The following is a 26,600-nucleotide window of genomic DNA, read 5'->3' as shown; positions in this document are numbered from 1 at the left end:
CCTGCAGCTGCCACTTATCTCTGTAGTGAGGTGATGTCCCACCAGAATTTTCCCAAGAGCTCTACTCATTTGCATCTCATTAGCTCTAATTAGATATGTCACCATCTAAAAATTTAAAGCACCACCTTTCACCTCGAAGCCATAAAAGTGTTTGGTGTTCAGTATTTTCCCACCCCAACCTTTCCTTAATGGCATTAATTAGTTCAAACCTATTTAAAAATAAAGCAGCAGAAAACATAGTGTGTGTGTATGTGTGTGTGTGTGTGTGTGAATAACAAGTCAGAAATCATGATTGAAGACAAAAATCTGTCAATGTCCCTCGTGGATTTTAGACAATATTATACAACATTGCTGTGTTCCAACATTGTCTTTATCAGAAGACCCATTCATTCATTTATTCAAATGCCATCATTCATTGTATGCCTAAATTTTGTCAAATGTGTTGTGTACTGATGGGGAAAAGCTATGTTGTACCTTCAAAATCCAGCACTGAGTTTGTTTCTGGCACAATACATCTGCCAGATGTATCAGGGGAGTGTTCTGCAGCCTCTCTCCTACCAAGACAGATAGCAAAGCTGCACAAGAAGACTAAAAGGAAATGTCCCTGAGCGTCAGGGGGCTGTCATAAGAGTGTGCTTGTGAATGTCCAAGATACCAGACAGAAGAAAAATCTAACGAAGTACGTGGTTGCGTGTTTCATAATGCTTTTCTCCAGGAACTATTTGTGAACTTGAAAAAAAAAATAAAGGCCTAGTGAAGAACAAACTGAGGAGAGAAGTGCAGCTCAGAGGTTGAACTATTTATGGAGCTTGCAGGAGGGACCAAGGGTAAAGGACCAAATGCAGGGGTCCAGCTGCATTACAGAAGGAGAAACCCAGGTAGGAAGTTCATAGTGCTCATCAGGATCCCTCACTGGCCAGACACCATTGGAATGAAGGTTAACCAGACATAAATCCGCCTCATTGTTCACCAGATAGAAAATGCATCTTCTCTGGAGATGCCTTAAAGCCTCAAATTGTTCTTAAAGTTTCTCATGTATACGGTAGAATTTAGTCAGACCTAATCTAACATTCAAAAGCATAAGAATGACAAAAGTTTGACCACTAAAAACACAACAGAAACAAACCCATAAGCAATCCAGATAATAAAATTAACATTCATGAGCCTTGGAAAGGCTGCAATTAGTTTGTTCAGAAATCTAGATGGTGCTAGGTATGGTGTCTTATGCCTTAAATCTCAGCACTTGAGAGGCAGGAGGATTGCCATTGGTTGCAGTCAGGTGAATTCCTTGACAGCCTGGGCTATTGAGTGAAATTTTTGTGTCAGAAAAAAATCTAAATGACAAGATGAAATTTTTCTACAAAGCACTGAAAAATATCACTAGCAGAAAAATGTAACAGTTCAATAGAATTCTTAAAAGACTATACCACAATTACACAGAAAATCCATGAGCGAGTGATAAATCAATAGAAATATTTAACATGAAAAGCAAAGCAAAGAATATCGCATGTAGTGCTGCAAGCGCCATCTTCCATCGCTCTCTGCTTCCTGACTGTGGATGCTATGTGAGCCAACGCCAATCTCCCTTCCCCGAGGCTCATGATGGACTCCACCTTCCCTGTGAGCTGTGAGCCAACCTTTGTCATTCTTTCCTTAAGTCATTTTGATCTAAAAAATAACTAATGCAGGCTCCTAACAACCTTTCAGGAAAAGGAGAGCAAGGGTGGGGCTGATGATGATTTGCTCCATAGTGTTAGGGTTAACATGGGTGATTTTTTTATCCTCATTCATTCCCTTCTCTCTCAGTCGGCCATCTTAGGATATACACAACAATGAGGACCACTCACTCTGACAATGCATTTCTCCAACAAGCCACTGTGAATCTTCTCCACATCTGGCAACAGGATCTCCAATAAGAGCATACCCTTCATTGCAAGCATATACTATGCTTTTCCCAACAGGAAACATGGTACCTTCGCCCTAAACAAACATAAAAGATGGAGAAAAAAACTAAAGAAACATGTTGTTAATGAGAAACAGGCCAACTCAGTTTTTGAGGGGTTGTTTGTTTGTTTTGTTTCTTTAGTTTTATTTGGCCTGGAAATCATTGTTGACCTTAATCATCAGTTGACTTATATCCAAACAATTGATTTAGAAAAACAATATAAAACATTTTCCACATTTTCCCCTGATTTGGTCTGTTCAAACACTAGTACCACCATTGATTAAAATAAAGCCACAGTGCCAATATATTATAATGTATTGATTACTCCCAAAATATGAAGTTCTGCACTAAGCACTTTACTAAAATCTTTTAGTGGACACCATTCTAGTACTTTCCTTCCCTTAATACATACAGTAAAGGGCAATTTGCCATCAGATCTGGAAGGAGATTTGTCTATCAGTTCTTCATATGAAGGATGTATATTCTGTTCCTTGGCAACATTACCTAATAAATGTAAGCATAGCAGAAATATGTGTATCTTCTCACTATATTCAATGAAAGTCTCATGGTGACCTTGGATCATCTGATCATTTGTTTTGCTTTTACACACAGTCTCACTGTGCACTCCTCACTTCCACTCCTCACTGTAGTTATGGAAATGCTGCTATGAGTGGATTACATATTTTATTAGCCTATAATATTGGGAGGTGAGTTGTCATAATGAAGTAAGGAATTTCAAATCCCAGCTTTCAAGGACATAGTTATCCTCATTTGGGGTCCTTGCTTCCTTTCCTTGCTCTCTGGTACTCTGCACCTCCCCGCACCAAAGAAATACTGAAGAAACACAGGCATGGTTTGGAGATGGAATCTCACACAGCTCTACTCTAGGAAATAGAACCCAGTTTCCCTGTGCCTTATTATCATTGCCAGATATACTATCCCAGGCTTAGTCTGCCTCTATAGAAGCCTATAATTCCTCTTAAGGAAACTATTCAGAAATTACGTGTCAGTGCTTGAGTATAGCCTCTAGTCCCACCTCTGCTTGGCAAGAGGGACTTCATGATGAGGAAACTCAACTCAACACCATTCAAACATCTCTATACAAAAACCACTGATAGCAAATTAAAAAAGAGTTGCAGGTGCCAGTCCCAACCTACTGAAACAGAAAAGACTGGAGGCCTGGAATCCAGCAGTAGTCCTTATTTGACGTTCCCTGAGTGACCTTTGTGGACAACTCTGAAACAGTGCTTGAAAATGTTGGCTCATAAAAGGGCAAAAGAGCTTCATGGGTCACGAGGGTGTGCTTGTTTGCAGTTTATGTTCTCTAAATATGTTTCATTCAGAAGCTCCATAGATCATGGTCCATGTGTAGAACATTCTACCACTTTCTACTTTATCTCCTTCTTCCTCTGCCTCCTCACTTTCTCAACAGTATATACAATTGTGGAAACTTAAGCAATTTCTCATTACTATAAGAGTAAGGGCCTGGAATTTAAGAATGAGAAGTTCTCATGAAGAGGACAGAGCTGGCAGCATTGAAAGCATCCTTATGAAGACAGACAGATCTCCTGTGTGAGGCGCAAAGAGATGTCATTGAACTTTGGGGCCAAAGCATAAGAAAAACTGGGAAAAGAACTAACTAAGGCGATCACAATTCCAAGTGCAGCCACTAGAACAACCAATGGAAGATGGCCAGTGTTCTTTTATGAACATGAAAATTAGTAAAAGTATGATAACCTACATCTCATCAGACAATGGTTAAAATCTACTCTTGGAGTAGATAAAATACTTCATTCCATAATGATAATGTTTTAAGAGAAATCCTTTTTCAATAAAAAAATAATCATAATAATTCTCTCTAGGCTTAAGAATTTGCTTATTGAGGCTGGAAAGATGGTTTAGTGGTTAAGAGCACTGGCTGCTCTTCCAAAAGAACACAGATTCAATTCCCAACACCCACATGGCAGCTCACAACTGTCTGTAACTCCAATTCCAGAGAATCCAACACCCTCACACATTCAGACCAATGTACATAAAATTAAAATTAAAAACTTTTTTAAAAACTTGCTTATACATCCACACTTATTTATAACATTGGCAATGTTGAATATTCCTCTTACATGATGGCATCTCTCACTCATCAAGTGGCAAGACCATAGAAGGAATGCTACCTTCTACAAAATATGAATCACGTTGGGCCAAAGAAAAAAATGTCACAAATTAAATCCTCCACTACTGAGGTTAAAATGCACATATAAAATATTTTAGCACTATTTCACCACAGAGGAGGAGTTAGATTATGGCCAAGTAAAGAGACAGAAGTTGGAATGTTTATAAAGGAGACAGATAAGTCTTCATAACCAACTTGAACAAATCCATCTTTTAAGGCAGTGGGTGATGGGCAGAATTCTTTTGGAATCAAGGACAAAGGAAAGCAGTGTGGCTCAAGTAATCTGGAAAAAAACAGAAACAAATGGAAATTAATGTGATTGGTTCCCACAGTCTAGTTTATTTATATTATATATAATATGTATTATATACTTATATATTATATATTTTCCCTTTATATATGAAGGTAGTAAAGGAGAAAGTGAAAGAACATATCCTTATCACTCTCAGAACCAAATATGTACCACATTATATCTTTAAGTACCTTAAGCATAAAGTCAATCTATCAAAAGACGGTGATTTAAGTACCTACAAAATCAGTAGTATGTGAAGCAAGTAAGAAGACAGATGAAAGTCTTTGCATAATTATCCTGCCTATCTCTCTAGCATAGCTTAAGGCAAGGCTGCCCACTGAGGAGTGATCTCTTAGTCAAGATATTGATCTCACTTAACTAGAAATTTAGGTCTCCACAGAGATTCTGTTCCTTTAACCAGAAGGACTTTTATTTCCTTCAAAAACTATTTTCCTATTTGTAATTATGTGTATGATTATTTGAGTGTCCATGCCCAAAAAGGGTAGCGGCTAAGGATTCTCCTGGAGCTAGAATTATATGCCGTTATAAACCATCTGACTCGGGTGCTGGCACCAGCTCTCTGGTCCCCTGTAAGGAGATAGTAAGCAGTCAACTACAGAAGCCGGCCTGCAGGCCCAGAAGGACTTTTCCTCACGGAGACTTCATTGTTGCTGTAACACTCCACCTTTAGAGAGGTAACTTTCAAATCATTTAGGAACCAGACCATGAATCAGAGGCCCCAAATGCTTCTGGAATGTCCAGCCCCTGCTAAAGAAGAGACTGCCGAAGAAGTACGAGGTCACTCTTGGCTGTTAGACACAAAAGAAACAGGCTCCTTTTTTTCCTGGGCCTTTTGAGCCAATTTTTCCTCCTCTTCTCATCATTTTCCTATCTGAAGAGGTAACCCTATTTGCCCTTTTGGCATTGAGGTAATGGCTGATCTGGCTTCTTACAGCTGAATAGGGACACTGGGGTGTGGCAGTTGAGGGTACTTTTCCAGTGGACCTATCTAAAAGAACCCAAAAGCGCATGTGTTGGTCCATCTGTGCCATAATCCAAAGTTCAGAAACTAGACAAGAGATTCGACAAGAGATTCTAGTAAGATCATTTGAAAGCCATGTGAGTTAAAGAAAGAAACAAGGGCCTTGGGTATGCGATAGATGAGGACATAGGCTGCCTTGAGCCTGGGTCTTTCATGCTTGTAAAGCAACGATAACCAGTATATCTTCAATGGGCACGCCAAAGGACATATGGGGTACAGTGGAGAAAGAATGCGCATGTACCTCCAAGAGGATGAGTGTATCTGAAAATTATCACACATATTAAAGCTTCCCATGTGCCTGCTCCAGTCACTTTCACATGCCTGATCAGTCCTTTTACATGACTTAGCTCTTATATTATCAGCTTACCTACAACTATTATTCTGATTTTAAAGGTATATCAAGTGACTTTCTTGTGGGAAAGATTAAGCTCTGTAGGGAGCAAACCCACTGCCCTTCTCCCAGTTACTAGCCCTGTGTATTCCCAGTGCCTAGAAAACCTAAGGCTCACAGCCGGTGTTCCTGACCATGACAGGCCTCCCTCCTTCATTGATTCCAGTGCTAAAGGGCAAAGCAAGCACTGATGAAAATCACCACTTAACTTCTGGCCATCTAAGAGCAGTGATCATCGAGTGCATGCCCACTGCACAGTATACTTCCTCTATGTAACTTCCAAAAGGTCTGGTCTCCATTACCGTAAGTTCTCCAAGTCCTGATCTTCACACTGACTGCTTTCGCTTGTTTCTCCAATACAGGCCTTTCCACCTGCACTGGGAGGGGGATTGTTGCATTCTCGACTCCTTGATTTCTTGCCTTGAACACAGGGGCTCCAAGAGGACCAACAACTCCAACCTCCATCGACCCCTCCTGTAACATGGGAAAGGGGCTCTTGACTTCTGCAGAGCAAGACTTTAGAGCTCAATGCATATAGAAAGGGCATAGTGTAGGCTCTGCAATGGCTGGACATGAACCTAGCTATGGTATTTTATTCACTCATAACCATGGACAAGGCATTCAAACTTCTTGCTCCTTTGTTATTATTCTGGTGTTGTCTGGGGAGCTTTACAGAAACCAGAATGGCTCTACTCACTAACTTGGCATATCCATATCCAGCCTGCTGTAGAGAAACTCTTGCACTGTGTTTTATGAGTGTCAAAGCACTTTCACCCACATTGAATCTCCACATTTGTTTCTCCAGACAATGACCAAAGTGAAGCAAAGGAGACACTATCATTCCCACTTCATATTCCAAAACTTACTAACAACGGGTGCTTCCACTTTAACAGATAATTGAAAATCCACATGTCTATTGAAAACTATTGACTAAGGGTACAAAATACTAGAGATGCTTCAAAGAGCTCACTGTCATAAAGTCTAGGCAATAGATACAAGCTCCCATAGAGCCAAGTTAAAAACAAAACTTTGTAGAGATAATTATGCAAAGATAGGAGATGTTTTAAACATCCTATTCTTGTAGAAAATAAAGAGTCAAAACCAGAATAGTGTCTTTAATTCAGATGAGTAAAAAAAGAAATAGCAAAAGACCTTAGCTAGGAAGAGACCTTAACCTTAAAACTACAATGTGGAGCTGAAAACCAAAGGAGATTCTGAGTTCAAATGCAACCTCACTTCTTCAAACACAAATCAGTGCATGTCGAGGCCAAGGAAAATTCTCTTTTCAATGTGTCCCTCATGATGAGTGAAAACCTATTATGCTGACCTGCTTGATCGCCGACAAGGACTCCTTGCTCACATGCCACACCAAATGTGTTTGGTTTGCACTGACAATGGCATTGTGTCCCAACAATAACAGCGAGGCCACCATTCTGGCAAGGCTGGCAATGGCAGGGGTCAAATTCATCCAAATACTCCTGAAGAGCCCGCTTTAGGTACAGTCTTTTCACAGAGGCACAGGGCACTTCCTTGACCAGCTCATACAATGGCGTCAGCTACAAAGGAAAGATGTCAGTCCATGCCCAAAGCTTTAAGGGAGAGCATACTTCTTACATGTACGTACAACCCCAGTGAAACAGAAGCAAAAGCCACTCTTACTTTCACTACAGTTGTCTCTATAGTATGTATGTCTCAAGAGCCTCAGTACTGCCCCCAAAACAAGAAACAAGAATAGAACCAAGTCCTACATGGGTGGCTTCTTCCTATTGGTATACACCTAAAGCTCAATCTCTCTCTCCCTCCTACCTCATGTGTGTGTGTCTCTGTGTTTCTCTGTGTGTCTCTGTGTGTATATGTCCCAGTGAATAAATGTCACATGTGGGCAAATGCCCACAGAAGCAAAAGGAGGATGCCAGATCCCTTGGAGTAGGAATTAATTACAGGCAGCTGTGAGCCTCCCAAAATGAGTGGCAGGAACAAAAGTGTGGTCCTCCAAATGAGCAATAGGTGCTCCTAACTGGTGAACCATTTCTCCAGCTCCCTGTGACAGAGTTTAGTTTATCAATCAGGCACAGAATGGGATTGTCTGCTTTCCCTCAATGCTAAAGAACATATGGGACGGTGACATTAGCCCATTCTACATACTCAAAGGTGGTACTCTTTGAGACATTCCTGGAAATGCTATCTGCCTTATTTCAGGTAAACAGAGATATGTTAGGGATGCTTGAGGAACTACTGTAAGTCTTTGTTGTTGTTGTTGTTGTTGTTGTTGTTGTTGTTGTTGTTAATTATATAAAGTATGTACAGATCTCTTAATTGTTTGAATTAGACATTCTCTGGGATACTGAGTAGCATAGAGAATAAGTCATAGAATCAGTTCTATCAAAATTCTTTAGAAAGTGTAAATTTGCTCTAGTGATGGTTGACATGCTTAAAAGCAACATGAGCATTTTGCAAATTTTACATTTTCACATGTGCAGTCATATCTACTAGATGTACAGAGAAAGTGAGCACGGAACCTGGCAGCTCAGAACACATGTGATGCACATGCACACACAGCTCAGATGTCCAGGTTTGCTAACCTACTGTACCATAAGCTACACCCACTCGTCTGGTAAACTGACAGATTTCTAATTGCTCTAGTTTATGTGATCTGAACCACTGTAGTGCTCCCAGCACCCAGCGAGCTTCAGGATTTTCTGGACAATGTGCCTCATTCACAGTAGTATCAACACATTTCTCAACCATTTAACATGACAAAGGCCTTGCTCACATTCTTCCCAGTGCCACCTTTCTTAAATCAACACCACAGTGGATTTTGAGTGTTGTAGCCATAGCCTCAATTTCCAGTATGATCTTTGGTCTTCATTGGACAAGTTCGAGTAACTTAGTAGGACTGAGGTTTTGTAGTTATTTGGGTTGGGAGGTTCTTTATTTTTATTTTGTTGCTGTTTGGAATACATATATTGTGTTATGAAGTAAGACTTGTTTTGTGATAAAAACATCCTTGGCTCTGCTGTCATTTGGTCCGTCTGTAATTTTTGTGATCTCAGAGCTCATCAACTATGACACAGGAAGAGAAGTGATCTGACTGACAGACGAGATAGCAAATGATTCTGTAAGTATCCCCTTAGAAAGATCTGTGACCCTTCTGGATTAGAAACCAAAGATCAAGGGGCTGGCAAGATGACTTGACAAATGAAGGCACTTGGCTCTATAAACCTAACAGCCTCAGTTCAGTCTTCAAAACCCACAAAAAGGTGGAAGGAGAGAACTGATTCCAAAAAAAAACATTGTCTATGAGTTTCCTCAGGCATGAGATGGCATGTGTGGGCCACATACATACATCATCTACATGCACTGATGATAAACCAATGAAAGTAAATTTTTAAAAGAAAACATAATCCTATTTAGGGCAAAAGTTAAGATACGAATTTACAGGGTATTTAAGCTTTACTTGCCGATCTACAAATAAACCACATCCTCTGTATCTTATTACCATGTACACATTCATGTCTTACTATATAAAGTGTAATTGGGATGCAGGAAATGCTAATTGCAGCCAATTCTGTTTAATCACCTTGATGTAATCTCATTTTCCCAACACAAGTAAACACGACTGCTCCTCCACTGCTTCCTGCAGAGCACCGCATACCTTTTGTTTTATGACTTGGGGAAGGTTGGTTACAGAGTTGGCCCAGGCCATGTAGCGCTCCTTGTTTCTAGTGGGATTGTTCAGCTCCAGTAAACTAAGGTCAGCGTGCAAGGTAGGAGCTCCACCTCTGACAAGTGCCTTTCCTCGAAGGACGTTGCTCTGGCTTCCTACACAAAAGGATACACATGAAGTAAGTTGACACAAGCCAGCATGCACAAATAAAATGAAACTAACAAGATAAAAGCGGAAAGTCTGTCAAGTGTATAAAAATACAACAAACAAAAACAAAACAAAACAAAACAAAAAACCTCCATCAAATTGTGTGGCTTCTTGAAAAAAGCAAAAGCTAAAGACAATCGGGTGGTGGACATGAGGAACACAGGATTTTTAGAGAATTTAAACCATTCTGTAAAACACTACAGTGGTTGCTATCCATCTAACATACTTGAGAAGACCCATAAAACATACAACACCAAGAGCAAACCCTAATGCCAGTTAGTAGTCTATGGAAAGATAAGTCTAGGAAGATTCATCAATTTTAACAATTGCTCCACTGCAGCAGGAGGTGTGGCTAGTGTGCAAGGTTTGGGGTCAGAAAGTAGATGGCAAATCTCTACATTTTTCTCTTGATTGTGCTGTGACTCTCAGTGACCATAAAAGAAAGATTGAAGAACCAGCCATGGTGGAGCACACCTTTAATCTCAGTACTCAGGAGGTAGAGGCAGGTGATCTCAGTGAGTTCTAGGCCACTATGGTCTACAAAGTGTGTCCAAGACAATCAAGGCTACACAGAGAAACCAGTCTTGGAATAACAAAAAAAAAAAAAAAAAAAACCATTTGAAAGGGAAAGTAGGTGGCTGGGGATATAGTTCAGTTGGTAGAGCATTTGCTAACCCTTGGGAAACTCTAAACTCATACCAGCACTACATAAAGCTAACTGTGGGAGCACAGGCCTATATATAATCTCAGCATTCATTGGGAGGTAGAAAGATCAGAAGGTAAAGGTCACCCTCTACTACAAAACAAGTGTAAGGCTTGCCTGGGATACATGAGACCCCCATCTAAATGATGATAATGATGACGACAACAGCAGTGACCGTGGTGGAAGAGAAGGAGGAAGAAGAAGAAGAGGAGGAAGAATACCTCTATGGACTGATATAGAGGATATTATAAAATTACTGCTAGTTTTTTTAACCTGAAAACACATGGGTTTTTTTAATTAATTTATTCAGATTACAACTCAATTGTTATCCCATCACTTGTATCCTCCCATTCCTCCCTCCCTCCTGCTTTCTCCCTATTCCCCTCCCCTAGGTCTAAGACAGAGGGGGACCTCCTCCCCCACTGTATGGTCATAGGCTATCAAGTCTCATCTTGGTAGTCTGCTTATTCTTCGTTTGAGTGCCATCAGGCCTCCCCACCAAGGGGAGGTAGTCAAATATGGGGCACCAGAGTTCATGTCAGAGTCATTTTTTAAATGCTTTAACAAAGAGTATTGTTAGAAGCACACATACACTCAGGATGAAGTATCATGAAGGTGAAACTTACTTTCAAATAATTCCATAACTAACATAAGCACTTTACATTCATGATCATTGATGCTGCTAAATAATCTGTCAACATTATAAATAGTATATGTCTTAGTGTGGCAAAATGCCAAAATAATAATTGTTATGTATAGGTATGCAAATAACTACTGTGTTCCTAACATTTTTTTCTGTATTTGAAATTCTTTGTGATAAAATATTGAAGAAAAAACAGCTTAGGGTCTAGCACGTTAACAATTTTTAAAGCTGTTAATTAACAGGAATACATTACCTAAAACATGAAAAGTGTTCTGAAAAGTTTGAATGCAAATTGAATTCCTATTTTCCATTTATGTGCCTCATAATTGCAGATGTATTTTTATCTACACTTGTTATTGGCTCTTACAAAGGTCACGACTAGACACTTCTAATCACATTTTGAGTGATTCCCACTTCCTTTCTTATAGCTGTCCAAATTTTGCAGTCTTGTCAAATGAACACACTGTACTTTTATAATGAGAAATTATGAAAGCCTGGTATTTTTAATAAATTATCTGAGTGCCTCCTCATTTTCATTGTTAATTTTGGTTTGATATGCAAATAGTAGCCTTTTTAATGCAATATCACACAAGACCAAACCCTGAGCTTACTGATTCACCAATAGCTGGCTGCCTGAAGCTTTTCAAGCTCAAGCAAGACCTATAAGAGAATATCTACAGGAAAATGGCTCGTGTCTACATGCCCCTCCCCCTTCCCCAAGGGACCCTCATGAGATCTAGCCAATGGACAGAACATTCTCCACAGTTGAGTGGAGAGTGGGGTATGACCTTCACAGGAACTCTGGTACCTCATATTTGACCATGTCCCCTGGAGGGGGAGACCTGGTGGCACTCAGAGGAAGGATAGCAGGTTACTAAGAAGAGACTTGATACCCTATGAGCATATACAGGGGGAGGAAGTCCCCCTCAGCACAGTCATAGGGGAGGGGAGTAAGGGGAAAATGGGAGGGAGGGAGGAATAGGAGGATACAAGGGATGGGATAACCATTGAGATGTAACAAGAATAAATTAATTAAATTTTTTTTTAAAAAAAAGAGCTTAAAAGATTAGGACTCACTGTGTTACCCACACAACAGACTAAGCTGAGCAGGCTCTACAGGTTTGATGCCGTTTTGAAGATTGTATTCTCCATGTCCAGACACCATGACCCTTTTGCTCTGGCTAACTCGTTCCCCTGTGAAAGCAGGGCAAGCACAGCAACAAAGAAGCCAATTCCATACATTTACATCTCAAGTCTAGTCCCCGCTGGCTGGCAGCTTGGGTGACCGTTTTTTGTATCTCAGTGTCCCCTGTGTTCAATGGAAATGTAAAGTCTAAGTATTTCATAGCTAGGAAGAGGGGGTAGGGTCCATTGGTTAACTTTTGGAAATCCCTTAAGAGTGTTATGGTAGAAAATGACGGCTCTGTGCTTATTAAACGCAAACTGGCAGCAGTGAGTAGCTTTCTGCTGCCAGCACGGTGGAGACTTGATGTCAACACACAGACCAGACACTGCTCAACCCTCATCAGAAGAGCTTCTTCTTGCAGTAGGTGGGAATTAGCACAGAGACCCACCACTAGACAATGTGCAGAAAGTAACAGACTTTGGGGAACTCAGTCCTATATGGGATGTCTTTAACAAATTCCTCCCCTTAAGGCTTAGGGATCTATGAGGAAGAGGAGGTAGAAAGATTGTAAGAGCCAGCAGAGATGGCAAGGAAAGAGTGTCTTCCAGAAACAACAGGACTGGTGCACATATGAACTCACAGAGATGTGGCAACGTACACAAAATTGGCACAAGTTCAGGCCAGATGGGGTCCCACCAATGAGATGGGAAGTGGACATGTGGCATTCTGATCTGCTCCAAAGATTAGAATATTACATATTGTTATGTCTTCCACTAAGAACTAATTCAGCTGGACCTGTCAATCATGTGGCCAAGAGACTACCCTTGCCCTGGTGAGATAATAAATTTCAGCTTCACAGAAACTTTGCCTTTGGTGCAGTCTCATGGAGAGCCTCTTCCATACAGCTCAGCTATATCTGCTTTCCTTAATCCTAACTCCAAAAAGCACACATGGCTTAGCACTAAGAACACTTTGCCCTTACAGAAGATGTGGGTTCAGTTCCCAGAATTCACAAGGTGGTGGCTCATAACCATCCATAAATCCAGTTTCCAAGGATCCAACTCCCTTTCTGATCTCCATGGGCACCAGGCATACATGTGGTACTCATATATACATACAAGCAACAAAACTCACACACAGAGATATAGATATAGATATACCCTTCTGATCCTCAAAACCTACTTAAAGATTTATTATGTATACAGTGTTCCACGTGCATGTACAATTGCACACCAGAAGAGGGCACCAGATCTCATTATAGATTGTTTGAGCCACCATGTGGTTGCTGGGAATTGAAATCTGGACTTTTGGGAAAGCAGCCAGTGCTCTTAACATCTGAGCCATCTCTCCAGCCCTTATCTTTTCCTTTCTAATCCTGGCCAAAGCCTAAGCATGTTTCTTCTGACATTTTGGTGCTTTCTCACTCTTTCTCTAAAACTATCCAACCACACACTTTCTACTATGTAGCTCCATTGCTGAGCATGTTCAAAAGGCATAGCGTTCTCACTCCCTTTCTTCATAAACCCTCCTACTGATTTACAGCTTGCCTTCCCTGCTGTTTTCTCTTAAACTCTAATAATATTTTGTCTACAAGCTTCCTTATCATTCCATTTTAAAATTCTTTAGGGAACAATACTAGGAATCTAAAGAGGCTCTAACTTCCCTGGCACCATGTAGTACCCGACATGGGGGTCCCCTAATTTTCTGATAAGAAAAGAATCTCTTAAGCCCAGGGGTTCAGGTTTAGATTAGTAACATAGTGAGGAACTATCTCAAAAAATAATCATAATAAATAAAATAAATATAAAGCATATTAAAAATAAATCAAGATATAAAATTAACCTACTAATGATTAAAAACTTAATTAATTATAAGAATGAGCAAGGCTAAGCCAGTAATGGAAATTGGACTCTTTCTCGTTTACCTGAAGTGGACCTGAAAGCTTTTTCCAGTTCCTTACATCTCTGATCTGCTGATGCTCCAAAAAATAATTGCAAGTCTGAAGAAGAACATGCCTTCTCTTGGCTTGACCCAAAACCTAGGAAGAAATGCAAAAGTCAAGTGTTTAGTGTCTGTGTTCATAAAGACCTTCTTTGGGGGGTGGCCATGTATGGAAGTGGGAGTTAGAAACAGTTTCCAGCTATTGTGGCCACTTACTACAGAGTAACAAAAGATGCATTTTCTAGTGCTCTCTAAGGGAAAAGTTCAGGAAGAAGGGAAACCTGAATTTTGTTGTTTCCCTCCTATTGGCTTTAGCTGAAGAGGGGGGTGAGGGGCAGGGAACCCCAAGTAATTTTCACATACATGAGTCGAGGGAGCAGGATCTTCAAAGAGAGGCATCTCGTACCCACTCACAGTCTTATGAATAAAACGAGTAAGTAAACACAGCAAGGAGATGGCTTCCCACTCACTCGCTGCAGATTCTAAAAGCTGAATTAGGACTCTGTACATACTGATTCCTAAACTCCCGGCCCAACTAACTCAGCTTCTCTCCCAATATCTGTGGTATCCAGTGATAGCAATTAGGAGCAAGATGCTCCTCCTTTGTACGTCATTTGGTTGAGGGTGGGGGTCCAAGCCTAATGACAATAAAATGTCTGCACACGCATGCCCTGGTGGGACAGGTCAAGAGTCAGCACCAAGAGAATGAAGGCTTGGCAACTGACTCCGCCATGCCGTTAGTTAAGGCCTGACTCAGCAGGAATCTGTCTGTTTGCTGATGGACACCTAAGCTGATTTTATTTTTGGTTATTGTGCATATAATTGTTGTTGTCAATAGTGCAAATCTCTGCAGTATGCTGACTTAGAGTCTTTTGTTTATATATCCAGGAGTGGTATAGATGGCCTATATGGTAGATCTATTTTCAGTTTCTTAATGCCCACCCCCACAGTAGTTGTAAAATTTATATCCCTACCATCAGAGTACAAGGGTTCCTTTTCTCTGTGCCCTCAATGGTTTTGATAACTATTGCTATTCTGACTGGAGAAAGATGGAATCTTGATGTGGTTGTAATCTACATTTAAGTGCTATAAAAAAAATTCAGGCTTGAGAGTGAAACTAAGTTTATATCAAGCCATATGGAAGACACAGGAATAATGCCTGTGTCACACACACACACACACACACACACACACACACACACACACACAATTGTGCGTTTGCAAAAGGTTATTTGCACATTCATTTTCAACCTATGAACAGAGAAAAGTTCAAATTCTACTTAAATTTGACTGATAGGAAACTGAAAAGGCCCAGTGGAAGGAAGGAAAATACTACAGTTACCACATAAGGGAAAGCTGCATGCTCGCCTGCTTCAGGGTGGAACAGAATATACACTGAAGCAAAAGACCTTGAAGAGATGGACAGGAGTGAAGGAAGAGGTGTGGGCAGCTGTACAAGGTGAAAGGGATAGTTTAACCTGGAATATTAGTTAGGCAGACAGAACATTCCCTGGCGAGAAGGCACGGTGAAAAGAGTCCCTCATGATGAAGAGGGCCCTCCTTTCAAGCTGGAAACCCCAAAGCAAGAATTCCAGTGGCAGATTCATTTTCTAACAAAAATCAGTCCCCATCAGCAGCCCAGGGGGAAAGCTAGACTGATTACGATGGCAGTTCATTCTGGCTTCTAATCCTTTCCTTGCAATCAATGTGACCTCCAAGAGTCTCATCATGGCAACAAATTTCTGTTTTTCCACCTCGTACAAGGTGGACCCGTAGTACCCACCTCATAGACGCAAGCGAGGATTCTGGTTATAAATACAATTCACCTGTCCTGAGGAAGGTAGCCACCAAATGGTGATTTAAGAATTGCATATGGTGAAGAACAAAAAGCCAATAGCTAATGGCTTTAAGACATTTTTATCCTAAGTGTGTCCTGGTGGGTGGCACAGGGCTGTATTCCCAGCTCCTGAGGGAGCCGATGAAGGAAGATCACAAGTTCAGGACAGCCTGGGCTAGTATGAGTTCAAGGCCAGCCTGAGAAAGCTAACAAGACCCTGTCTAAAACGCAATTTTAAAAGCAAAGTGAAAAGGAGGCTGAGTATACAGCACAGCTGCAGAGCACTTGTCTACCACGCATGACGTTCTATGGCTCTCAATCACTGCTGAAAAAAAAAGATTATCAGTAAATTCCTTATTTAATTTTTCTTAAGAAATATTGTTTAATCTTGACAACAATTCCAGAGAACATGAGAGAAAAAAAAAACCCTGTTCATTACTGTTTACAATGTAAGCTGGCATGACCACCAAGGAAATCAGAATAGAGCGGTCACGTGACTCCACCACACCTGGTCGGTCACGTGACTCCACCACACCTGGTCGGTCACGTGACTCCACCACACCTGGTACTCCCATATCCTAAGGACTGGCTCTATGTCCGTCTACTAAGAGACACATGCACATCCATTTTTATTGTGGCATTTATTCACAGCATGATTCAGAACATAGAACCAGCCTATGTGTTCATCAACAGATGAATGGATAAAGAAAATGAACATAATCACAATGGAATTTTATTATCCTAGAAAGAAAAATTAATGAAACCCTGACATTTACAAAAAAAATTGAAGAAGTTAGAAATCGTTGTGTTCAGTGAATTAAGCCAAATTAGAAAGATAGTTTGTCTTCATGTGTGGACCCTAGATTTAAATGTGTGAGAGTAGGGAGAAATAGAGGGGAGGGCTAGAAATGGGCCATGAGAAAAGAATAAATCTTGGGGAGGGAGAGTAATGGAATATATGTGGCACAAAAGAGCAACAGGAGGTAGAAAGAGGAACATTGGGGGGCAAAGAGGAACATTGGGGGGGGCAAAGACACAAGACCTTGGAAGAGAGGGATAAGTAAGAACAAAACATGTATGAGAACGTGTTACAAAACCATTGCTTCGTGTACTAACTTAAATGTCCATTTTTTTTTTTAAAGAAGCACTTTCTAATCTGAGAAATGGGAAAGATTATAAAGCATTATGTAATCTAACATTTTCTAGACATAGGTGATAATGTTAATGGTTTAACTTGATATATTCAAACAAGTAGGCAGACATTTCTTAAATCACGAGAGAACTTAAGTACAGTGTAATAGATTGCTGCAACTTTGGACTCTTCTGCAATTTAAATCTCCGCCAAATTTAAAGCTTAAAAGTTTAAGTTAACCACATATATCCTCCCATGAAAACTCTTCAAATGCTTTTAGGTAACATTTTTATTACCGTACCACTGTGTTTGATGGTTCCTGAATCCAAATAAAATAGAACTCTATATTCTCCTCCCAAGGACCCGGACTGCAGATAATGTGTCCCATAGTGGTCAATTAACCGTCGGTAGGCACTGTAGTCATACAGCGTGGGGAGATGGGAGAGTTCCTTCCAGAATGGCTCGGCAAGTTGTAAAAATTCAGGATTATTATTAATGAACTGGGCCACTTCAACACTGTTATGAACAACCAGCAATTTATAGCTCTGTGAGGAAAAGAAAGACGAAAAGGATGTTCAGGTGGAAAAGATAGAAACAGAGCTCCCTGTCCATCATCCTCATCAGCTGCCAGTTCTAGTCATCCAGTTTGATTTCTTATGATATAATCATAGCTGTCTGGCTTCTGCCTGTGGGATAGGGAGGAACAGGAACTAGTTCTCCCTCTCTCTCTCTCTCTCTCTCTCTCTCTCTCTCTCTCTCTCTCTCTTAAAAATACATTATGTTGGGGAAAAATTCTTAGTCTTCATATTCAATTGCTTTAAGAGCAGCCATCATCAACAGGACTGGGAAGACATTAGATACACAATATTAAATAAAAGATACAATGAGGTCTCTGCTGGGCCCACCTTCATGAAGTAACTTGATGGATTCTGGGGCCCAAATGAGGATATATCTGAGCAACGCTTGTCTCAACTAGGAAAAGGGAACTGATATCATCACACCTGCTAATCTAGTTTTGAAAAAAGTGTTCAAAGTAATATATTTCAGAGTAAGTTCATAGTAAAGTTAAGGCCAGACTGGGACTACACAAGACCCTATCAATAATAATAACAATAATATTAATAATAATAAATACTTTAATGAGAAAAATATAAATATATTATCCAAAATAACAAAACAAATATACATTTAAAGAGGGCGTTGTCTCTTAAAGGAGTTATTTGTACCTTAAATATAAATCAAAAAGCTAGTACTATTGATAAATATACTTTTGTAACACTCAAAACTAGTTAAAAACAGGAAAAAAATGCTAATGTTCATACTAACCTTTTCCATGTAGATTTTCTTGGTATCTGAAGACTCCTTTTGATCATTAGATGATGAGAAGTAAAACACAGAGAACCTGTTTGAACTGGAAGATGTATGATCTGTGGCTGTTTGCTTTATGTAAGACCAGCTACTGTCATAAAACTCATAGTTAAAATCATTATTTACTTTGACCTATAAGGAAAAGAGGAATTTTTACTGTAAGTCCTTGGTATATACTCAAGATGCTTTTGTTGTATCATTTAAGATGTATGCTTTCAGTAGGGTGTGGTGGTGCAGGCCTGCAGTCTCTGCATTCGGAAGGCAGAGGCAGGCAGACCTCTGTGAGTTCGAGGCCAGCCTGGTCTACAAAGCGACTCCAGGACAGCCAAGGCTACACAGAGAAACCCTGTCTCAGAAAAAACAAAAACAGAACCAAAAAAAAAAAAAAGATGCATGCTTTCTTCACACAGTCTCCCAGGAACACAAATCTTAAACACATACTTAAAACAACTATGACTCCATCAAAGCCAGGCCTGTCTATAGACAGAGGTTTTTCTAAGACAGCTCTGCTGAGCAGGAGATGCAGGATCAATAATGGCAACTCCAAGCAATTCACGAAACACATTTGTATACAAACACACTCCTTTTTCTCTACACAGAATTGAGCCCAGAAGTGAGCAAATTAATACAGCAATACCAACAAAGACATTGAAGCATTTTGGTTTTCCATACTGAAGAACAGAGAAACAAATAGGTGATGGGAAACAATTAGATCATTTGAATTTTGCGACATGATGCTAGTTTACACTTCCAGATTCTATGGAATTAGTGCTAAAATTCAATCATCTTTTTCCAGTGTTGAATGATAGAAGAAAGGGCTACCCCACAAGAATATTAAAACAGACCATACCCTGACCCTAGAGACACTGCAAGTGTGACTGCTGTGTCACATGTGCGTCAGTAGGTGGCAGAGAAGAGAGAGGCTACATGTACTCTCAATAGCTCTGACCTGTGTGAATGTCTGAATGACTGATTAGCAACCTAACAATCCCTGCAAAAGGTGAGCCTTAGACTACCAGTAGAGCGCCAGGGGACCTGGACAGGGAGCTAGCCTGAGACAAGCACCAGTACAGCTCCACGCCGGCCTAGATGGGTTCCCAGGATGGAAAGCAAGCTGGAGATGAGAAGAACCCCACCTCGGGCTTCAAGGCCAGCAATGGGGCCCTGAAGCCCAAGACAACCACCAGTCCGGCACCATAGGACCTGGACAGGGAGCCAGCCTGAGATGACCATGCCAATCCAGTGCCATGTAGGTGGGGGCTGGCGGAGGATACTATGCTTGAGATGCCTTCTGACCAGTGACGTAATGCGTGGGTGGGGCGTAGCGCTCCTAAGACAACTCCTGAGATAACCGCAGACACTCAGAGACCCCGGGAACTACTGAGAGGAACAAGTAAGTAGTGGAGAAATGGAAGAGAAAAAGAAACAGAAGGATCCAAAGCTATAGATCTCTGTGACACAGGACAACAATGGGAGAGCCGGGAGAAGTCCCAGTGAGGTTCCGGTATTGATAATGTCACAGGATCTAGAGGCCTTGGACCAGACTAACATTTCACTACAATGAGCATTTGCAAGCGGGGAAGTATGGACAAAAATGTGTACTGTGCGACAAGCTGTGACATACTACAGCTTCTACAACAAGTTTTTTTTTCCTTTGTTGGGGGGCATGAATGGGATTGGGGTGCATGATGTGAAATTCAAAAAGAACCAATAAAAAGTTTTTTTTAAAGACTACAGGTTAGTCATATGTGGCAGAGAAGTGTCTTTCATGGAGAGACAAATGATTTGTTTATCCTTGATTTTTTTCCCCTTTGCATCAAAATGATATGAGTATAAGAGCTGACAAGTATCAAAAGTAGAGCCAGACTATTGTGGGAAGGCATGATAGTGGACACTTAGCTTGTCTCCTGTGTAAAGAGTACCCAACATCAAATCCGTACAGTCACACTGTCTCACTATAGGCGCCAGCGCTTAAGAATGACATGCTTTTTCCCCACTATTTTGTAAGACAAAGTGTAAAAGTCTCTTGTGTAAAAGACTTCTGTACAAGTCCCTTAGTTTCTTGAGATTATAAGTAACAGATCTGCTAAAATGTGATTTTCCATAATGTATAACAAAATTTACTTTCTTTGTGGATGATAGATAGATAGATAGATAGATAGATAGATAGATAGATAGATAGATAGATAGGACAGCTGATAGAGAAAGACAGGAAATAAAAACAGAAGGCTATTTGGTGGAAAAGAGGAGAGAACACAGAAGGTAACGTAAGTGAATATGAGCAAAGCAGAATAAACAGGCACATGTGACAATGTCATGATAAAAGCACTGTGGTTCTCACGGGTAATATTATACATCTGAGGCTGAGCTACTTTGTGAGCTCCAAGCTAGCTTGAGTTAGAGTAAGACTATCTCAAAGAAAAAATAAATACAGGAAGAAAGAAGGAAAGTATAATGAAACATTGTTGCATATACATATATACTAAATGTAGAAAACAAGAAAGTTGTTGTTGTTGTTGTTGTTGTTGTTGTTGTTGTTGTTTTTAGTTTGGTTTGGTTTGGTTTTTGAAGACAAGGTTTCTCTATGTAACCTTGGCTTCTGGAGCTCACTCTGTAGACCAGGCTAGCCTCCAACTCAGAGAGATCTGTCTGCCTGTGCCTCCCAAGTGCTTGGAATAAAGGTGTGCACCACCACCACGGGGCTAAAAATATTTAATTTCATTAAAATATTATTTTCATTACGCACAACAGCACAAATATACACACACAAATAAAATAAATTTGAGTTTCCCCAATCACAACACTGTTTCTGAACCATTTGGTTTTAGATACACAATATTTAGGTTATTTTTTATTTTTATTTCTTTTGAGAAATAAGAATCCAATACCAAATTTTCTGCTTCTTTCCCCCCACAATTCAAATCTCATATTCTTGATTATGCAAATAATACTCTCAGCTGCTTTAGTTCAGTCAGTTTCATCTGATTCCTATGTAGCCTACAAAGGCTGCAGAAATTATATTTTTCAAGATAGTTTGATCTTATTAAATTTTACTCTTCTTCTACCTCAGATATCAGATACTCCCAATCACTAATTCAAATATCCAACACACTAACATCTCAAGGTTTTTTCAACTCTTATTTAGTTATTGGCACAGCCATCATTCAACACCACAGAGACCTGTTCTTCAACTTACTCGTTCTTGATATTAGTATTTTTCTTTTTTCTTTTCTTTCTTTTTGTTTTTTTGTTTTGTTCTGTTTTGTTTTGTTTTGCTTTCTCATTTCAGCGTAGACTTCATGGTTCTTCCCATACCAGTGTCTTCCCTCTGAAAACCTTCTTGTCCTCTCAGTAAGCTGTATCTTTCTCTGGCCTTACCAGAAACCCCTCCATAGCCACCAAAAACTCTTCTTTGCTCTCTTCTTTTGCCTCTCCGTTTCCTGATCCTCTATAACCTTCATTCTTTACTCCAGCTGGTTTTAACTCTTTTTCAGCACCCCACTAGTTTTTCATGTTTTCCCTCTGTCCTTCTTCAGTCTGTCATTCCATATTCCTAAAGCTATTTTAAAATGATAGTATAACTATTTATTGTATAAACAGCTATACCTAAAAATATATAGATAGGGATCTATACCTATATATCATGTCAATGCAGTATTGAGTATATACTCATAATGTTTGGTAGTGAAGTGCATTAGGTTTCAGATATTTTATCTTAATATATTTGCATATATAATGAGATATGTTTAGATTGTACACATAGTTTAAAGTTAATTTTATATAGTACTTTTAGTGTTTTGTACATGATGCATAGTTTCAGTATGTGGAAGTTTTCACCTTGTGTCACTATTCCTGAAGTTTCAGATTTTCAGAATAGGTACAATCAACTTTTATAAGGAAAAAAATATCCATATGAAAAATATCCATGTGAAATTCTTGGGACAGTAGCCAGAATATGAAGCTTCTCATATGAGAACTATTTTCCTCACTGCCCACATTATTCCTGGTTGGAAGGTAGATTAAGCAATCCTAGGTATCTTTCTCACATAGATAGAGGAAGCAGAGACTCGGATAACGCAACATTAAAGTTGGCTTTCTCATTACTCCTTTGCGTACGTGTGCAAGATCTCTTCAAACAATATGATGAACTATGAAATACATTCATAGCCAAAATCAGAACAATCCATGACCTGTATCCAGCGTAGTCTGTAACTCACTCCCTTCTACAATGTGTCACAGGCTGAAAAGGAAGGAAACCAAATGTCTCCTTCCCGGGCAACTCTGGAGCCCTAGCATGTGCTTGGTTTTCAGTAGCCTTTTGTGTGGGAAAATTCTGAATAATAGAGAATGTGTATGACAACATAGGTAGCTTAATCAAGAAAAAAATAGGTTTGCCCTAAAACCCTACATTGCTAATAACCAACATGCAGATTATAAAGGAGTATACATGTTTTATGCTTACTAATACTGATGCCCCAAATAAGTCAAAGGCCATCCTCTTCCCTGTGGAGAGCTGAACAGTGAGTGCTGGGTCGGTTTATTTGAACTCTGGGGGACTCTTGCTGCCCCAATCACCACGTCTGCATTTAGCACTCAGAGGACTGGCTCACCGCCTGTTGCTTCCACCTCACTTCCCTCAGGCTGGATTTGCAAATCATTACCATTCCACACTTGGTAACAGGCTATAATTTCCCTCTACTTCTGACAAACCCCTTCACTCTCAGTGACAGGAAAGGCATTTCAGACGTCAATCCCCAAACCTAGCCATGGTGAGGAAAATGCATGTGAAGAGCATGCTGCTGTTAAATCATTCTCCTCAGAAGCCACATACTTCCAGCACATTGACCTTTCCAACTAACTCACAAATATTGTCCCTCATTATTTCTTCTTCTCTGTAATGTTCTAAATTTGACCCTTCTGGAATTTTATATGCAATTTCTCTCCCTTATAATTATGAAAGAGTTAGTAACATATTCTTCCAGAAATAAAAGTAGAACAATAGTTATTAGATCTACACGTACATGTCTCACGTTCTCCCTCATAACCAACAGTAAAACTATAATACATGTCATTCATTATATAGAATTCAGAATTGAAAAAGAAATTGAATTGAAAAAGAAACCAAATGCAGAAGAGGAGAGAAACAAAATATAACAGAAAAATAAAGGGCTGCAGAACCTGCTTCTCTGGATCTACGTTACACTGTTTTAATGGGGTAATATGGATAAGATGAAATCCTCCAAGCCTCAATTTATACCTGACAAAATAGCAAAATATCACCTTACAAGAATGGTACAAGGATTAAATCTACAGCAGTTGCCTAAAGAAAGAAAATACACAGCACATATTAAAAACTTGGAAACTGCAGTTGTTTCAAATCAGTTTTATGTCCCACTTGCTTGGCTTAATAACCTTTTTAGCATATTGTAACTGCATAAAAATTATGGGTGTTAATCCAGGCATGGTGGTGCATCCCTTTAGTCCCGGCACTCAGGAGGCAGAAGCAGACAGATCTCTGAATTTGAGGCCACCCTGGTCTCCAAAGCAAGTCTAGGACAGCCAGAGCTATTACACAGAGAAACCCTGTCTCGAAAACAAAACAAAAACAAAAAATAAAATGAATGAATAAATATATTTTTAAAACATTAGAGGCTTTATGATGGCATGTCCAAATTTGTGTTATATTCATCCCCTCTACTATTCATTTTTATTTCCCTTTTCCTCGCTGCCTTCCCTGTCCCTGGTACTCCATTAGTTCCATGAGTCTATAACGTATTCACTGTAACTAGCACATTCTACTATAAACCAGTGGCTGATGCTTAGCTTTCAGAGTCAAAGCTGCTTCTGCAGAAGGCTAACCTGAGTGAGCAGAGTGTCCCTTCCGTATCAGCAGCACTCCTTTTTGTTTACAAATCAGAAAGTTAAATGTAAGCATAACGCAACTGGAAATGCAGGGAATTCTGAGATGAAGGAAAGAAAAGGAGTAAGAAGATAACTGTTGGAAGATGAAATCAACAAAGAGTTTAAAACAGAATGGGACCAAATCTCCATTTTGGTGAGGCTGTGAAGAGAGTTGTGAGGATCAGCTCATGAACTGGGATGGGTGCAGTGTGTTCAGAGTACGTACTAGAAAACCCTCTTCCCCTCCCAAATCCTCAGGAAAGTCTCTAAAATCCTTAAGTATGTTGTATGAGCAGATTTGTTAGTGGTACCAAAAACATGGGTGAGCATCTGAGGAACAGAGCTTGGAGCAAAAGAGCACTCTGATCAAATGCACAGGTGAGTAGTCAGGTAGGACCCACATGGACAGCACGGGCCCCGGACCGCTCGTGCACACTGCTGATAGAATAGAAACTGATGCAGCCATTTTAGAATCATAGTGAAGTTTCATTGTGCAGATCCTACAAAATGGTGATTTTGACTGACAGGTGGATAACCCAAAGAAACTCCAACCGATTTGTACAAGATTCATGCATGGGAATGCTGAAAACATTTTTACCAGAAAAAAAAATGGAAACCAGGAATGTCTTCATTAACATGAATACATCTTAAAAACACCTTAGCAAGAAAAAATAACTCATAAAATAATGAATATTATGATTCTATTTCTGTACATGACAATAGCTGGCAAAAGTAAATCACAAGCATTTCCTTATAGACACACACACACACACATATATATATATATACATGTAGACACACACAATAAACAGTTAGGTCAAAACAAGACAATTATTAGTACAGAGTATGCGACAGTGGCTTCCTGGGGTGAGAAGAAGGTTATCAACCCTGAGTAGTAGGAGGGAGCCTGTGAGTCACTGGATATACTCTGCTCCAGCATGAATATTCATAAGCATTTGCTTTATTGGCTTTTTTCCAACCACAGACAGATGTTACCAGACTCCTTTATAGATGTAAGATTTTTCACAACTTGAAAATAAAGCACTTTAAATGCGCTGCCGCCATGACAGAGTAAGGAGGCCACTGTGAGCCATCACACCAGATCCTTGAAGGTCAGTACTCATGTAGGGCAGATGATAAGGATACTGAGCTCCCCTGAAAGAAGCATGAGCTTAAAAGGCATCTTAAAAGTGTTACTGACCTGCACCCTAGACTTCTAGAACACAGATTCTTTTTTTAAGCATACATAAAAAAATAAAAAACAAACGTTTATGAACACTGACCGCATGAGCTAACAGCAGCTGGGACTAAATGCACAAAGCCTGCACAAGATCCAGCAGCCAAAACCCAAAGCCCCAGCATGACGAGTGGCCAGGCTGTGGGTCTCTCTGCTGCTTGGGATGCTGTCCAGGACATGGGAGCTTGAGAGGGTACCCATGCTCCTCTTGATGGCTCCATACCCTTGCACACACAGATAGAGCAGAAATGACTCAGTGGTTTGGTTTTTGTTTTTTCTCACAAGGAGTACATAAAGTTGGGAGGCAAACGTGAAGATAGTAGGGGAGAGATTAGAAAGAAAGGAATGATGATATCAAAACACACAATATATATGGTAAGCATATTATAAAAATATATTATGCATTTTTGCAAAACATGTTTCAGCAATACTATATATATAAGTATATATAAATATATAGCATATATAAATATATATATAGTATTTTTTAAATAAAAATATAAACTGATCACATAAGGCCATAATCAAATTCACAACAAATACTAAAATCTTGATGTATGTATTTTGGGGGTTTTTTGTTGTTTTTTTATTACTGTCGTTTTTCAAGACAGGGTTTCTCTTTGTAGCCTTGGCTTCCCTGGACTTGTTTTTTAGACCAGGCTGGCTTCGAACTCACAGCTATCCACCTGCCTCTTGCTTCCCCAGGTGCTAGGGTTGCAGGCATGCGCCAGCTCGCTCGACTCAGTGGGCTCAGTGTATATAAACAATTGATCGCTGATGAGTCACTGACTACAATTAGCCAAATTGACGTAATTAAGTACCTGAAATGTGTAAGAAAGGACATTTCCACTTAATCTGTAGAAATCTTTTCTGTCCCCGCTGAACACTTTCCTGCACTGACCACCAAAACTTTTGGTGTTGATGACTCCGTTCCTAAACTCTCCAGTAAGTGCGTTGTAACTGTAAGGAGAAGAGAAAGGAGGGGGAGGAAAGGGTAA

General features: G+C 39.9%; 1 protein-coding gene across 1 annotated transcript in view; it reads right to left on the bottom strand.

Moving 5' to 3' along the window:
* Positions 1 to 26,600, bottom strand: part of C7 (complement C7) — a 50,781-nt gene that overhangs the window by 9,702 nt on the left and 14,479 nt on the right. The window contains exons 6-14 of the mRNA XM_084783533.1: positions 26,424 to 26,562; positions 18,423 to 18,596; positions 17,398 to 17,641; positions 14,111 to 14,224; positions 9,496 to 9,662; positions 7,168 to 7,396; positions 6,143 to 6,314; positions 4,311 to 4,398; positions 1,848 to 1,980 (exon numbers count right to left, since the gene is read on the bottom strand). Coding sequence (XP_084639659.1) covers positions 1,848 to 1,980; positions 4,311 to 4,398; positions 6,143 to 6,314; positions 7,168 to 7,396; positions 9,496 to 9,662; positions 14,111 to 14,224; positions 17,398 to 17,641; positions 18,423 to 18,596; positions 26,424 to 26,562 — 1,460 coding nt within the window. The remainder of the gene's footprint in view (positions 1 to 1,847; positions 1,981 to 4,310; positions 4,399 to 6,142; positions 6,315 to 7,167; positions 7,397 to 9,495; positions 9,663 to 14,110; positions 14,225 to 17,397; positions 17,642 to 18,422; positions 18,597 to 26,423; positions 26,563 to 26,600) is intronic.

This window comes from Acomys minous, assembly GCF_964271855.1.
Source record: "Acomys minous genome assembly, chromosome: 5".
NCBI classification, from domain to species: domain Eukaryota; kingdom Metazoa; phylum Chordata; class Mammalia; order Rodentia; family Muridae; genus Acomys; species Acomys minous.
The sequence above is the reverse complement of the archived record's forward strand: the minus strand, read 5'-3'. Positions and strand labels throughout refer to the sequence as shown.